This window comes from Leopardus geoffroyi, chromosome A3 (assembly GCF_018350155.1).
Source record: "Leopardus geoffroyi isolate Oge1 chromosome A3, O.geoffroyi_Oge1_pat1.0, whole genome shotgun sequence".
NCBI lineage: Eukaryota > Metazoa > Chordata > Mammalia > Carnivora > Felidae > Leopardus > Leopardus geoffroyi.
In genome coordinates, this window is record NC_059336.1 from 79,414,982 (window position 1) to 79,429,105 (window position 14,124).

A 14,124-nucleotide genomic window follows, 5' to 3' on the forward strand; every position below is an offset into this window, starting at 1 on the left:
ATATACATTGATTTCATTGAAACAAGAATTGTACAACCATCAACATTAATGTTTAAAGCACTTCCACCACCTTAAAACACTCCTTCATACCTAATTACAATTCCTATCACATTCCTCAGCTCTAATCCATTTTTGCATCCACATAAATTAGCCTTTTCTAGAAATTTTTGTAAATGGAATCATACAATTTGTGTAGCCTTACATCTGAATTTGTTCACTTACCAAAATATGTTTTGAGGTTCATCAATATCAAAGCACATATAGTATTCATTTTAATTACAGTATAATATTCTATTACATGGAAATACTTCATTTTGGTTATATTCAACAGTTAATAGACATTTCAGAGATTCCAGGCTCTGGCTAATATGAATGATGCTGCCATAAACATCTGTGTAACAAGTCTATATGGACACATGCTTTCCTTTCTCTTCGGTAAACTGGAATTGGTGAGTCACAAGATAAATGTGTATTTAACATCTGAAGAATTGCCAAACTATTTTCCAAAATGTTTGTGCCATTTTACATTCCCAACAATAGTTTATTAGAGTACCAGTTCCTGTTCCTCTACATCCCCACAATACATCAGCAGGGTCACTCTTCTTAATTTCAGCCATTCTAATAGGCGTGCAGTAGAATCTCATTGTGATTTAAAAATTTTCATTTGGTGAGATGCCTAAGTGGTTCAGTCAGTTAAGTGTCCCTCTTGATCCTGGCTCTGATCATGATCTCCCATTTGGGGGATCTGGTCACACAAGGGGCTCTACTCTGTGCTCAAACTCACTTGTGCTCTGTGTAAGCTCAAACTCACAAACTGTGAGACAATGACTTGAGCTGACATTAGGAGTTGGATGCTTAACCAACTGAGCCACCCAGGAGTCCCTCAAATAAACAAGTATTTTTTAAAATTTGCATTTCCCTATTGACTAATGATGTTTTAGCATCTTTTCATGTGCTATCATTCATTTGTGTATCTTCTCTCTTTGCTAAATTACTACTGAGTTGTAAAAGTTCCTGCATATTCTGGATATAAGCCTTTTATGAGATACATAATTTGCAAATATTTCTCCCAGTCCTTGGCCTGCCTTTTGGTGGTTTTGTTTTACTATTTCTTTTTTAGCTTAATTTTATTAAAGTATAATGTAAACACATAATCAAGATATAGAACATTTCTATCACCCCAAAATGTTCCCTTGTGACCTCTTACAATCATTCTCTACCACCAAACCTTAGGTAATCATTAAGAAGATTTCAATCATTATAAACTAATTTATAAAACCTTGGATTGTGAGTAATTTGTTCTGCATGTGTTCCACAAGATGAGCAAACATTTCTAATAAATTTTAACTTGCAACACAAATAATATGCGGCACCAAATGTCACATGATCACAACTGAGCCAATGGTTCCTGAACTCTGCTTTGATATACGAGTTGGATTACAAGCATGTTCCTGGAATGAATTATGCTTGCAAACCAAGGTTTTACTGTACTTTTGAACATTCCAGAATTGCTTTTAGTGATACTCAGTATGTAGTACACCCTTTTAATTTCATTTGCTTGGAATGTTGATATTTACCCATTATGTTGCATGTATTAGTTCTTTCCTTCTTATTAATGAGTAGTATTACTTTGTGTAAATATACCATATTTTGTTAATATACCAGTTAATTCCAGTTGAAATTATTCTGGAACAGGTATGAACATTCAATGTACAATCTTTTTGTGTACGTATGTTTTCATTTCTCGGGTAAATAAACCAGAATAGGAATTGCTGGGTCATATAGAGAGATACATGTTCAACTTCATAAGAAACTGGTGTAACAGGTCCCAAATCAGCTGAATTAATTCATACTCCTCAACAGCAACGGAGAGTTCTAGTTGCTCTAGAAGTTAGTGTCATTTAATATCGTTAGTCTTTAATTTTACCCATTACAGTAGGTATATAGTAGTACTGCATTGTGGTAGTAATTTTTTGCATTTCCCAGGTAACTGGAGATATTAAGCATCAGTTTCATGTATTTATTGACCACATTTCTGTATCTTCTTTTAACTATTCAAATCTTTTGCCCATTTTTTTTTTTTTTAAAGGTAGGCTTCACGCCTAGTACAGAGCCCGACATGGGGCTTGAATTCATGACTGTGAGAGCAAGACCGAGCTGAGATCATGAATCAGATACTTAACTGACTGAGCCATCCAGGGACCCCCCCACACCTTTTTTTTTTTGCCTATTTTTAAACAGAATTGTGTTACTGTGTTGAAAAGTTCTTCATAGTACTAAATAGTTATACAAGATAGACTCAGAAAACATTAATATACGTAATAATTCTGCTCAATTTCTAACTTCACATAGTAAAAAATAGGTACAATACTGAGTAAAAGGAAAACAGAATAAAAATAATGGTGAAAATTTAGTAAATATGGTATCAAATTCAACTGACCTCAATCTTACTTAACCTATTCATTTCTCAAAAAACCACAATAACACAACAATAAAAAAAAGTCAAGATACCCTTATCTACATCATGCACACGTAATTTGAAATCAATTAAACTGTTGCCAAAGTCCGTAAGTTATATCTCTAAATTTGATTATGGCTTTTTAACATAAACCTATCTATCAGGTTTACTCAGTCTGTACTGGTACACCAAAATCCATTCCCTAGGCTAGCAGGGGCTGATAGTACCTTAAGAAGCATGAGGTTGGATCTTTATTTTAACTTTAAAAAATTTTTTTCATGTTTATTTTTTTTGAGAGAGAGAGAAAGAGACGAAGCAGGCTCCAGGCTCTGAGTTGTCAACGCAGAGCCCGATGTGGGGCTCAAACTCACAAACCACAAGATCATGACCTCAGCCGAAGTTAGATACTTAACTGACTGATCAGGTGCCCCTATTTTAATTTTTTAAGTGTATATAGCACTTTATTTTTTTTGAAGTGTACTTGACAATGTTCCATTAGTTTCAGGAAGTTGAACCTTTAAACTGCTAATTCTAATACTATTTTTCCCTCTTAATTTGTCTCCCTTTCCTCCTTTTTCTTCTATTATTCTTTAACCTCCTCTAACCTCCATTCTTCCAAGTATGGTCATTTCCTATTACTTTTTAAAGAATGATTTGAAATGATTAGAACCATCATTTTGTGAACATTTCCATCACTCCGGATGGAACACCTTGCCCTGTAGCAGTTAGCTCTACTCTTATATCCTCCCAACCCTCCCTAGCCCAAGGCAACCATTAATCTACTTTCTACTCACTAAAGACTATGCTAGACATTTTACATAAATGGACTCATACAACATATGACCCTGTGTAATTTCCTACTTTTAGCTCCTTAGATTTCTAAATATAAAATTTAATACAGCCATTTATTTTCTAACATACAAGACTATAATTTTATATATTATGTATTTCCTTTCCTAGCTAAATATCTCTTGATAGAAATGTAGCCTTTATATTCATGATGGAGTATTCATAATAATTTCATTCCCTAGGAAAGAAAACAAACCACACACGTATGATTTGGCAAAAATATTCAAGTATAACATTAAATATTGAATCCTTTTATCAATATAAATTGTTTTAAAGAAAGTAAATATTTTACTTACTACAAAACCTTACCTTGACTAAGATGTTCATGGTAAATAGATGCTAAATTGGGAAGATGTTGTTGGAGATGAGATGTTAGCTCTGCATGTGAATTAATCTGAACTAGTTCCTCTTCACACCCAGATTCTTCACCATCAAAATCAGCCATATTTTTTTCTGATTTTGCACTGACCTGGGAGCTACTGCAACTGACATCATCTGCACTTAGCATATCATCAACCATATGCCTATTAACACAGAGAAAAGCACAAAGTTAAAACACATGCTGCGAAACACACAAAAATTGTCTCAAAAACTGAAAACCCCACTATGTCAGAATTATAAATTAATTACACAATATACCCACATATTGTCTGACCCATCAACACACTTCACTAAAACCAACTCAAAGATAATTTTAGGGAAAATCTGTAAACTCACTGTTACATATTTTCTGAGCTCAAACCACAATGTGAAACCCTGTACAACTCCAAAATCGAATGAGATTACAACCAGGAAAATACTTCATTTTAAGGCTGCAATCTAGATGTGGTTATTAACCAGGAGACTTTTATTCAATGTAAACTCCTATTAAAACAATACCTAGTAAGCAATTTACTTCTGAAACATACCATACTGGGTACTTTAAGGATGGAAAACAAAAAAGATAAAAAATAACACAAAGAAAAAATGGTCAGGATTAATTTAGAGATTCACAAGAGGTACCCTGCACAGAGAACATGGGAAGTGCTAATATGAAAATTGTAGGTCTTGTGAAGTAGGGAATTGTTGTGGGTATGAAAACTAAAAGATCTGCAATGTGCCAAAATGAATATATTTCACCTCAGTTTTACAAACTAATTGCTTTGTCTTCCTTATAAGCTATCCTGGGAAGAACTTTGAATGTGTATATGTAAAACGTCAGACTATAAACCACTGGTTCTCAATCACAGGGGGACACTGGGCAATGTTTAGAGATATTTTTGGTTATCACAAGGTGGGAGATGCTGCTGGCATCTAGAGATAGAAGATTAAGGATGATGCTAAACATCCTATAATACATTCACATTGCTGCAAATTCAAAACACAGAATTATTTGATCCAAAATGTCAATACTGCCAAGATTGAGAGACATCACCTTAAATTCATATGGGTCAGTAATAAGAAATAAAGGCAAAGAAAATAAAGTAGTAAATATATGGATATATAGTTCTCCCAAACAACCACACTGAATTCTGAAAGTCCTGACACACTGCCAAGTGTTAAGAAAACTAATACTGATAAACCACATATTTGTATTTTATTGTCAATTAAAATTTACTACTTACATGACGGTAATAAACAGGAGCTAACACATATTGAGCTCTATTATGTACCAAGTACATCGGCCCATAAAATGTTCACATTAAAACCCAAGAGGTAAGTACTAATGTTCCTATTTTATAGATGAGAAAATGACTGACACAAAAATTAAGTACTTTCCCCAATAACACCTAATGACAGAATCACTTACTTTTAATTACCACAAATATATTTCACAAATACTCAAAAAGCTTTATCCTTATTCATACCCTAAAATTAAGATGCATGTAAAATTTCCTTTTAATGATCACAATTTAATGGAGTTTCCACAAGCAATCTTATAACTGCTTTAAGGTAATTATTACAAGGAGATAAAGATCTAGATCTGTGTTGTCCAATATGATAGCAACTAGCCACTATGGTCATTGCACACATTGAAAAGTTGCTGATTTAAACAGAAATGCGCTGTAAATATAAAACATACACAGAATATTGAAGCCTTATTACAAAAGAAAGAAAAATATCTTTGTTTTTTTACTGATTACATATGGACATTTTAGATATTACTGCTTTAAATAAAACTTATAATTAAAATTAATGTCACCTATTCCATTTTGCTTTTTAAAATGTGCCCAGAAGCAAATTAACAATTATATACTTGCAGCATGCTTTTGAATTTACATTATATTCTTATTTGCACTAATCTAGAATATACTGCAATTCAATAAACACAAGCTGTAATTGGTTCCCTAAAGGAAATAGACTTTTTTTGGTAAACATTTTAATCTCTACGCCCAATATGGGGCTCAAATTCACAACCCCAAGATCAAGAGGTGCATGCTCTATGGACTGAGCCAAGCACCACAATACAATCTATTTTTAAGGAGACTTACCCATCATGGTGGTGATGATGATGGTGGTGGTGGTGGTGGTGATGCTGTGGACCAATAAACTGCCGACAATTAAATAATTCATTCCCAATAGTCTCCCCAAGAAAGTCCCCAGTGCGTGTAATACAAGATTCCTGAGATGCTTGTGCTATATGAGCAGCATTCATTTCCCCTGAAATATCATGTTCTCGATCTTCAGAGTGTGAACAGGCATCTAGCATTCGTATTCGATTATCTACTGAAGGCATTGAATCAGTGTTAAAAACCAGGTCCTTTCCTGTTCCATTGCTTGTCCCACTTCTTTCTGATGGGCCTTGGGAATCCCCTAAGCAAATGCCTGCTTGGCTTTCTAACTTTCTGTTCCGAAGATCTGTACCACAACTGCTTTTAGGAGGATTATGACCATGATCATCATCTTCATCTTCTTCTTTAAGGGCTTCAATATCTGCAATGTCTTCTGACTGTACCTCACTGCCAGGGCTCCCAGCGGACTGGCTGGCATGGCTAGAATTCACCTCATTGCTAGATCCATCGCTATGCCCACTACTGCTACCAGGACCACTGCTTCCATCTTCACCACTGTTGGCAGTTTCATCAGAACTTCCCTGCATAGATTCCTAGATTTAGAAAGAAACAGACTTAAATAAATATTTAAACTAGTAAGAAAAAAGTAACTGACATGAACACCCTGACTTTTTAAAAGGTTGACGCAAGGGGCACCTGGGTGTCTCAGTCAGTTGAGCATCTAACTCTTGATTTCAGCTCAGATAATGATCCCAGGGTTGTGGGATCAAACCTGGTGTTGGGCTCCAGGCTCACTATGGACTCTCTCTGTCCTTCCCCAATCACTTGCACAAGTGCACATGTTCTCTAAAATAAAAAAATAAAGTGCAAACCCATCACCGCAGAAACATTAGCCCTGTCTGCAAAGTGACACTTTAACTTTCCTCCCACACCCATCTCTGTTAATGTAAAACAAACTTTCCTTTAAAAAAAAAAAAAAAAGAGAGTCTGCTGTAATCATGACAGACTCCTCTAAAAAATATACAGTAGAATTAAAACACACAAAATTTAAAGAACCTTAACAATAACGACTTACAGAAGAGGCCTGAACATGGACTATGTTTATATTTCCAGTTCAAAGGATAAACATGATAAAATCCCCAAAATCCAAAAATCTTGTTAAAGTGGGGGGAAAACTGTTTTCATACCTCTGTGTCAGAAAGTCGTTGTTGGACATGTTTCGTTCTATTAATAAGTTGCTCATCCATTTCAATGTCACTGCCTCCACTTTGATGTGTATCACTGTTATCACTGCTTTGAGGACTAGCAGCAGGTGACCCTATATTAAACAGATTTTACATTGTTACTCTTAATTTGTATTAACATGGGAATTTATGAGAATGACACAATCCTTTGATTCTTTCATTTATAAAACCTTTATGCTAAATAGCCAAAAAATATAATCTGGAAATATGTTAACACTCATTAATTATCTCTCAAGAGGACATAGATGATTTCAATTGAAAATAAGATGGATAGCCAGTTAAGTGTTCATATCTACTCAAAAAAACTTTATAGCCCTGATACAAATATATTATATAAAATGAATTCTATGTGATCATGGAAACAAAACTACAAGTCATCTTGCCATGCATTTCTAAGACTCAACTTACAAGGTGATGGGGCTGCTCTTCTGAGCTCTTCTTCCTCTGAAGGAAAAGGAAAAAACAGGAGGGAAATATTCTAAGTGACTGATCTTCTCTGGAAGATTATCAGCTGCTCTGATTATTATTACAAAATCAACAAAATACAGGCAGAGAAACCTGAAATAATGAAGTCCCTAACACCTACAATAGTAGTTGTGTGTGCCTGAATGGAAAATCCTTAATAAAAACATAGTTATATGATGTCAGGAGACCAAAAAATGGGGTAAAGTTGATAAAGTTTTAGAAAGCTCTGGAAAGCTTTCCATAAAACCCATAAAATGCCTGAAGTGAGACAACTTTTGAATTAGAAAACACAGAGAATTGTACCACTATGATCTGCTATAAAAATTGTTTCTAAAACAAAGTATGCTGTTTGTTTTCTAACCAAAAGCTCCAAAGCTATTAGGAAATGGTTTCCCCCCACCCCATGGGAAGAACTAATGAGAGAATATCCAATAACTACTACAACTTCATTACTGTTCTTTACTTGAAGAGTAAACCAAAAATATTAGCTAACCACTATTTATTAACCCTTTAACAAATACCCTACCTCCCACCTCAAACTTATTTTGAAGTTAATACTGAGAAGAAACTACTTCAAGTTTGAATTATTAAATGGAGAAATATTACTTTAAAAAATACATCACACTTTACTAACCTTTCTTATTTCCAATGGGAAGATTAGTATTTAATAATGATGCAAAAGAACTCTGTTTAGACAGCTGAGCCTTAGCTGCTAGTGCATTGTTCCATAATGCTTTAATTAACATCGATGCCAAGTATAGGGTCTTTCAAAAAAAAGAGAGAGGTTGAAATTAGCGTTTCATAACAAATTTAATATTCTTTTGCCTAAATGAAACGTGAACGTTAAAAACCTACCAATTATCTGCATCACAAATTTTATATTAAAAAAAAAAAACACCCACCATTATTTAATGCTTTAAATATATTACCTGTTCAGTATGAACACTTGGCTCAAGAGCTGAGACCAGATTAAGGAGATGTCTAAGTGGCACTGGATCCAAATTCTTGATGAGTGAAGGAAATAAGTCGTGTATATACCGACTACAATGTTTCAACTATAAAATAAAGGTAGAGACAATAATCAAAAATAATTATACTACATTAATAAACAACCCGATACCAAAAAGTTCTACAGAAAACTTCTACAGTTTAAAAGTCAAGAAAGCAGTTGGAACAATATTTTCTAATATGTTGGGAAAATATTCATTACCATATATCATAAATGGCAGTACATAACATTGTGAAAATAAAATTCCACTGAAGCAGAGCTTTATCTTATCTAAAAAAACCAAAGTTTAATTTTCCAGCCACAAGAGGGAAGCACACAATAAAAAAATTTCTGGAATCCAAGTATAAAGAGGATTCCAATTAAATTTATAATATAGATCATTAAAATATAAACAAATTAGTGTATTAAAATGTAAGTAGTTGCAAATAAAATAAATTGCAATTAGAAGAGAAATCCAAATTAACTATTCTAAGTGTAACACATTTTTCATATTAAATGGTTATAAAGTATTCATACAGGTGCGCCTGGGTGGTTCAGTTGATTAAGCGTCTGACTTTGGCTCAGGTCATGATCTCATGGCTCATGGGTTCGAGCCCAAGTCAGGGTCTGTGCTTACAGCTCAGAGCCTGGAGCCTACTTTGGATCCTGCGTCTCCTCCACCCTCTGCCCCTCCTCCACTCACACAATGTCTCTCTCTCAAACATAAACAAACATTAAAAAAAAAAAGTATTCAGGGCGCCTGGGTGGCTCAGTCAGTTAAACGTCCAACTTCGGCTCAGTCAGTTAAACGTCTGACTTGGGCTCAGGTCATGATCTCACAGCTCCTGAGTTCAAGCCCCGCATCAGGTGCTGTGCTGACAGCTCAGAGCCTGGAGCCTGCTTTGGATTCTGTGTCACCCTCTCTCTGCCCCTCCCCCGCTCACAATATGTCTCTCTCTCTCTCTCTTAAAAAAAAAAAAGTATACAATGTTCATTTTACTAGAGTACATAATAGAAACTCACTTAAAATAAACGTCTACATAGCAATAAACCAAGAAACACAAAATCTCCTTATACTAAACAGAATAATAAATGAAAGTGTAACATTAAATACTACAATATCATGTAAAATAAGTATCTTCACCTTAAAATAAGCCATCAAGCTGCAAAGTGCAAATTCAAGATATGCAACAAATAAGAGCAAGCCAGTAATTCCCAATTTGAAGGTTCCAAAAGTAAAAATCTCAGGGATGCAACTTACTTTCTACACATAAAAATTCCATCAGAAAATATATGTTTCTCTATTCTAAAATACTGACTTTTATATTGTTCAGGCATAAAACATATGAACTTTTTTATGCTATCTCCCCTACCAGGATATATATGCACAACAGAATTCTGAACCAGAAGACAAAATAAAAGTAGGAAAATAACTTTGGAGTAATTCCTCCACATTGGGGTGACTTTCTATAAGCTACACTATTTATATCATTTGATATGAAGGATAAGTAAATAATCAATTAAAAGTTTACTGCTTTTAGGGGTGCCTGGGTGGCTCAGTCGGTTGAATGTCCGACTTCAGCTCAGGTCATGATCTTGGGTTCAGGGGTTTGAGTCCTGGATGTGCTCTGGGCTGACAGCTTGGAGCCTGGAGCCTGCTTTGGATTCTGTGTCTCCCTCTCTCTCTGCCTTTCCCCCACTCATCCTCTGTCTCTCTCTCTCTCTCTCTCTCTCTCTCTCAAGAATAAATGTAAACAGTAAAAAAAAAAAAAATTTAAGTTTATTGCTTTTATAGGTCTTATAAGTATAATTATACTTTTCCTAATTAAAATGTAATGAATCATAGTAAAAAATAACTTTCTGACTTGCTGCCACTTTGATCATTCAGAAAATGTTACTTCCATAATAGACTCAAATTTCATAATCAAATACCTTACTGGTTATCTTTAAGTGACAAAACCCTTGAAAGATAATTATGTAATCCTGTAATCCTATAAATATATAAGGCCCTTTGAGGGGTGGCACTGTACTGACAGTGTGGAGCCTGCTAGGGATTCTGTAGCCTTCTCTCTTTGCCCCTCCCCTGCTTATGCTTGGTCTCTCTCTCAAAAATAAACATTAAAAAAAAATTTTTTTTTAAATAGAAGGCTCTTTTAGAGATGTACATCATGAAAACAAATTCAGAAAGTAAAGACAAAAAAATATTAAAATTACACAGCTTAAAAAGATTGCAGTGTGAAGTCAGTTCATACTCTTCTTTATTAGTTATCACAAAGTAAAAAGAGGAAAAGGAGTCAGGAAAGATGGTAAAGGAGAAAGTGCCAGGGATCCCTGTCTGCATCTTGACAGCAGTTATATAGACAGAACTGTCTGATGCAACCACTCTGAAACTCTGGAGTCAGTCTGAACCTTCACACTGACACACTTCCAAGGGGAAAGGCTAGCCAGTAAATTGTGGTTAATAATGGCATATTTCAACCTGCAGTGTGATAGCAGCTACCCATTCCCCACTCGATGCCCCTATGTCAAATAGCTGTGGGGACAGTAATATGTAATTCTTCTTTAGCTTGCTGGTTTTTGTCCATGACTTTATTATGCCTTACACAAAAATAAATTCAAAATGGATGAAAGACCTAAATGTGAGACATGAAATCATTAAAATCCTAGAGAACACAGGCAGTAATCTCATCTGCCGTCAGCCATAGCAACTTCTTTCTAAATTATGTCTCCTGAAGCAAGGGAAACAAAAGCAAAAACAAACTATTGGGACTTCATCAAAATAAAAAGCTTCTGCTCAGTCAAGGAAACAATTAGCAAAACTAAAAGCCAACCTTCAGAAGGGAGAAGATATTTGCAAATGACCTATCTCATAAAAGTTAGTATCCATAATGTACAAAGAACTAGGGACACTTGGGTGGCTCAGTCAGTTAAGCAGCCCACTCTTGATTTCTGCTCAGGTCATGAAACTGAAATTGCTGAGTTTAAGGAATAAAATAAAGGAAATAAGGAAAAAAAAAATAAAGAAATGTAAATAGATTCTAAGGGACCTGTGAGAACCACAACCTACCAACATACTCATTATGGGAATCCCAGAAGAGAAAGGACTAAAGTATATTTGAAGAAACAATGGCTGAAAACTTCCAAATTTAATAGAAAAACATGAATCTACAAATCCAAGGAGTTCAACACATCCAAGTAGGGTAAACTCAAAGAAACCTAGAGCAAGACTTATCATAACCAAACTGTCAACAGTCAAAGACAGTAAAATAATCCTGAAAACAGAGATAAACAATGTACCACATATAAGGGACAGTCAATAAGAGTATCAGCAAGTACCTAATCTTCTGATTAGAAGATTGGAAACGAGAGAAAGTGGGATGATATACTCAAAATCTAAAAGAAAAAACTTCCAATGGAGAATTCTGTAACTGGCAAAACTATCCTTATGAGAAAGAAATGAATACATTCCCGGATAAACAAAAATAAAGGAGTTCACTACAACTAGACCTGCCTTGCCAGAAAACCTAAAGGAAGCCCTTTACAATGAAATGAAAACAAGCTAAACAGTGAAGAAATTAAGACCTCTGAAAAATACACAGGAAAATTAAAAGCTACTATTATTTTCATTTCTAACTCCACCTTTTATTTGCTATATGATTTAAAAAAGAAATGCAAAAACAATTATTTCTAATGTAAATAACTGTACACACAATGTATTAAGTTGAAAGTTGTCATATCAATAATAAAAATGAGGGAAAAGGAGCTATATACAAGCAAAATTTTGTGTAACATTTGACAAATTCAAATTAGATTATAAGAATCTCAAGATGTTAATTGTAATTTCCACACTAAACACAATATCTACAGAATATTTTTAAAGAAAAAGGAAATGAGAAGAGAATCAAACACTACAAAAAATCAACTAGGAACAACACCAACAAAAGGGTGTAACAGAAATGATAGACAAAAACACTGTTAAGACATATAGACAAAAACAGAAAAAAGGCATAAGTATATTCACTCTTTGAATAATTACTTTAAATGTAAATGTATAGTATAAACTCTGCAATCAAAGACAGAGAGTGCTAGAATGGATTTTAAAAACATGGCACAACTGTATGTGGTCTATGAGGACACACTTTACATCCAAAGACACAAACAGGATAAAAGATAAAGGATGTAAAAAGATATTCTGTGCAAATATTAAGCAAAAGAGAACTGGGCTGACTATGCTGAAATCAAATAAGATAGCCTCTAAATTTTTTAAAGGTTACTAGAAAAAATGGAATTACCATATGACCCAACAATCTCACTTCTGGGTATACATCCAAAATAATTAAAAGCAGGATTTTGAAGGGATTTTACACCTATATTAATTGTACACTGTACGTTCATTCACAACAGTCAAAAGATAAAAGCAAAGTAAATGTCTAACAATAAACAATTGTGGCATATACATAAAATGGAATATAATTCAAACTTACAAGAAAGGAAATCCTGTCACATGCTATGATATGGGTCACCATGAGAACATTATGCTGAGTGAAGTAAGCCAGTCACAAAAGGACAAATACTATTAGATTCCACTAATGTGAAATATACAGAGTAGTCAAAACGATAGAAACAGTAGAATGGTGGCTACCAGGAGCTGTAAGGAGAATAAAGGATTTGTTGCTCAATGATTTAATGTTTTGTTTTGTTTTGTTTTGTTTTTAAATAAACTGTATGCCCAACAAGGGTCTCAAACTCAAGACCCCAAGATCAAGAATCACATAATCTGCCAGCATGACACCCTTATGTTGTTCAACGAAATCAGACTTTCAGTTTCGGAAGATGAAAACGTTTTAGAGATCTGTTACATAACAATATGAATGTATCCACTATTACAACTTAAAAATGGTGCAGAGGATAAATTTATGAAGTTTTCTTTTTCCTACAATTAGGTCTTTTTTAAAAAAGATTAATAAAGAGTGATGTAATTTATTAATAAAAGGTCCAGGTTACAGCAATGTAGTATAAACATTATATTTTTATAATAACATTACCTTATAACCATACCTTATAACCCAAAGCTAAAAGCACAGAAATAAAATAGACATACAAAATACAGATTAGAAAAACAACAGAAAATTAACAAAACCAATAGTTGGTTCTTCTAAAAGATTCTCAAATGTTTAGCTAGACTGAAAAAAAAAAGATATAAATAGCTAAATCGACAAATTCAAATGGGATATTACTATCAAACGTAATACTATGAACAACAGTACACTAAAAAATTAGATAACCTAGAAGATAGGGAGGAATTCCTTGCAAACTACCTACATTAACTCAAGAAGAAATAAAAAGAAATTGAATCAAAAAAAAAAAAAAAAAAAGACATTGAATCAGTAATCAAAAACCTCCCAATGAAAAAAAGTACTAAAATGCATGGCTTAAACAGAGAATTCTAACAAACATTTCATAAAAAATTAACATCAATATTTCTCAAACGCTCCAATAAAATTGGAGAAGAAAAAGAGAGAGAGCACGTGCACAAGTGGGGGAGAGACAGAGAGAGAGGGAGACACAGAATCCCAAGAAGGCTCCAGGCTCTGAGCTGTCAACACAGAGCACAACGTGGGGCTCGAA

General features: G+C 34.1%; 1 protein-coding gene across 11 annotated transcripts in view; it reads right to left on the reverse strand.

The window, feature by feature from the left end:
* USP34 (ubiquitin specific peptidase 34) overlaps nt 1-14,124 on the reverse strand; it is a 252,897-nt gene that overhangs the window by 133,421 nt on the left and 105,352 nt on the right. For 9 of the 11 annotated variants that reach the window (XM_045446153.1, XM_045446151.1, XM_045446158.1 and 6 more), the window contains 6 exons: nt 8,438-8,563; nt 8,143-8,272; nt 7,452-7,487; nt 6,987-7,117; nt 5,779-6,392; nt 3,617-3,831 (listed from right to left, as the gene is read on the reverse strand). In XM_045446153.1, the coding sequence (XP_045302109.1) occupies nt 3,617-3,831; nt 5,779-6,392; nt 6,987-7,117; nt 7,452-7,487; nt 8,143-8,272; nt 8,438-8,563 (1,252 nt within the window). The remainder of the gene's footprint in view (nt 1-3,616; nt 3,832-5,778; nt 6,393-6,986; nt 7,118-7,451; nt 7,488-8,142; nt 8,273-8,437; nt 8,564-14,124) is intronic. The other 2 variants (XM_045446155.1, XM_045446156.1) reach the window with 1 other exon arrangement.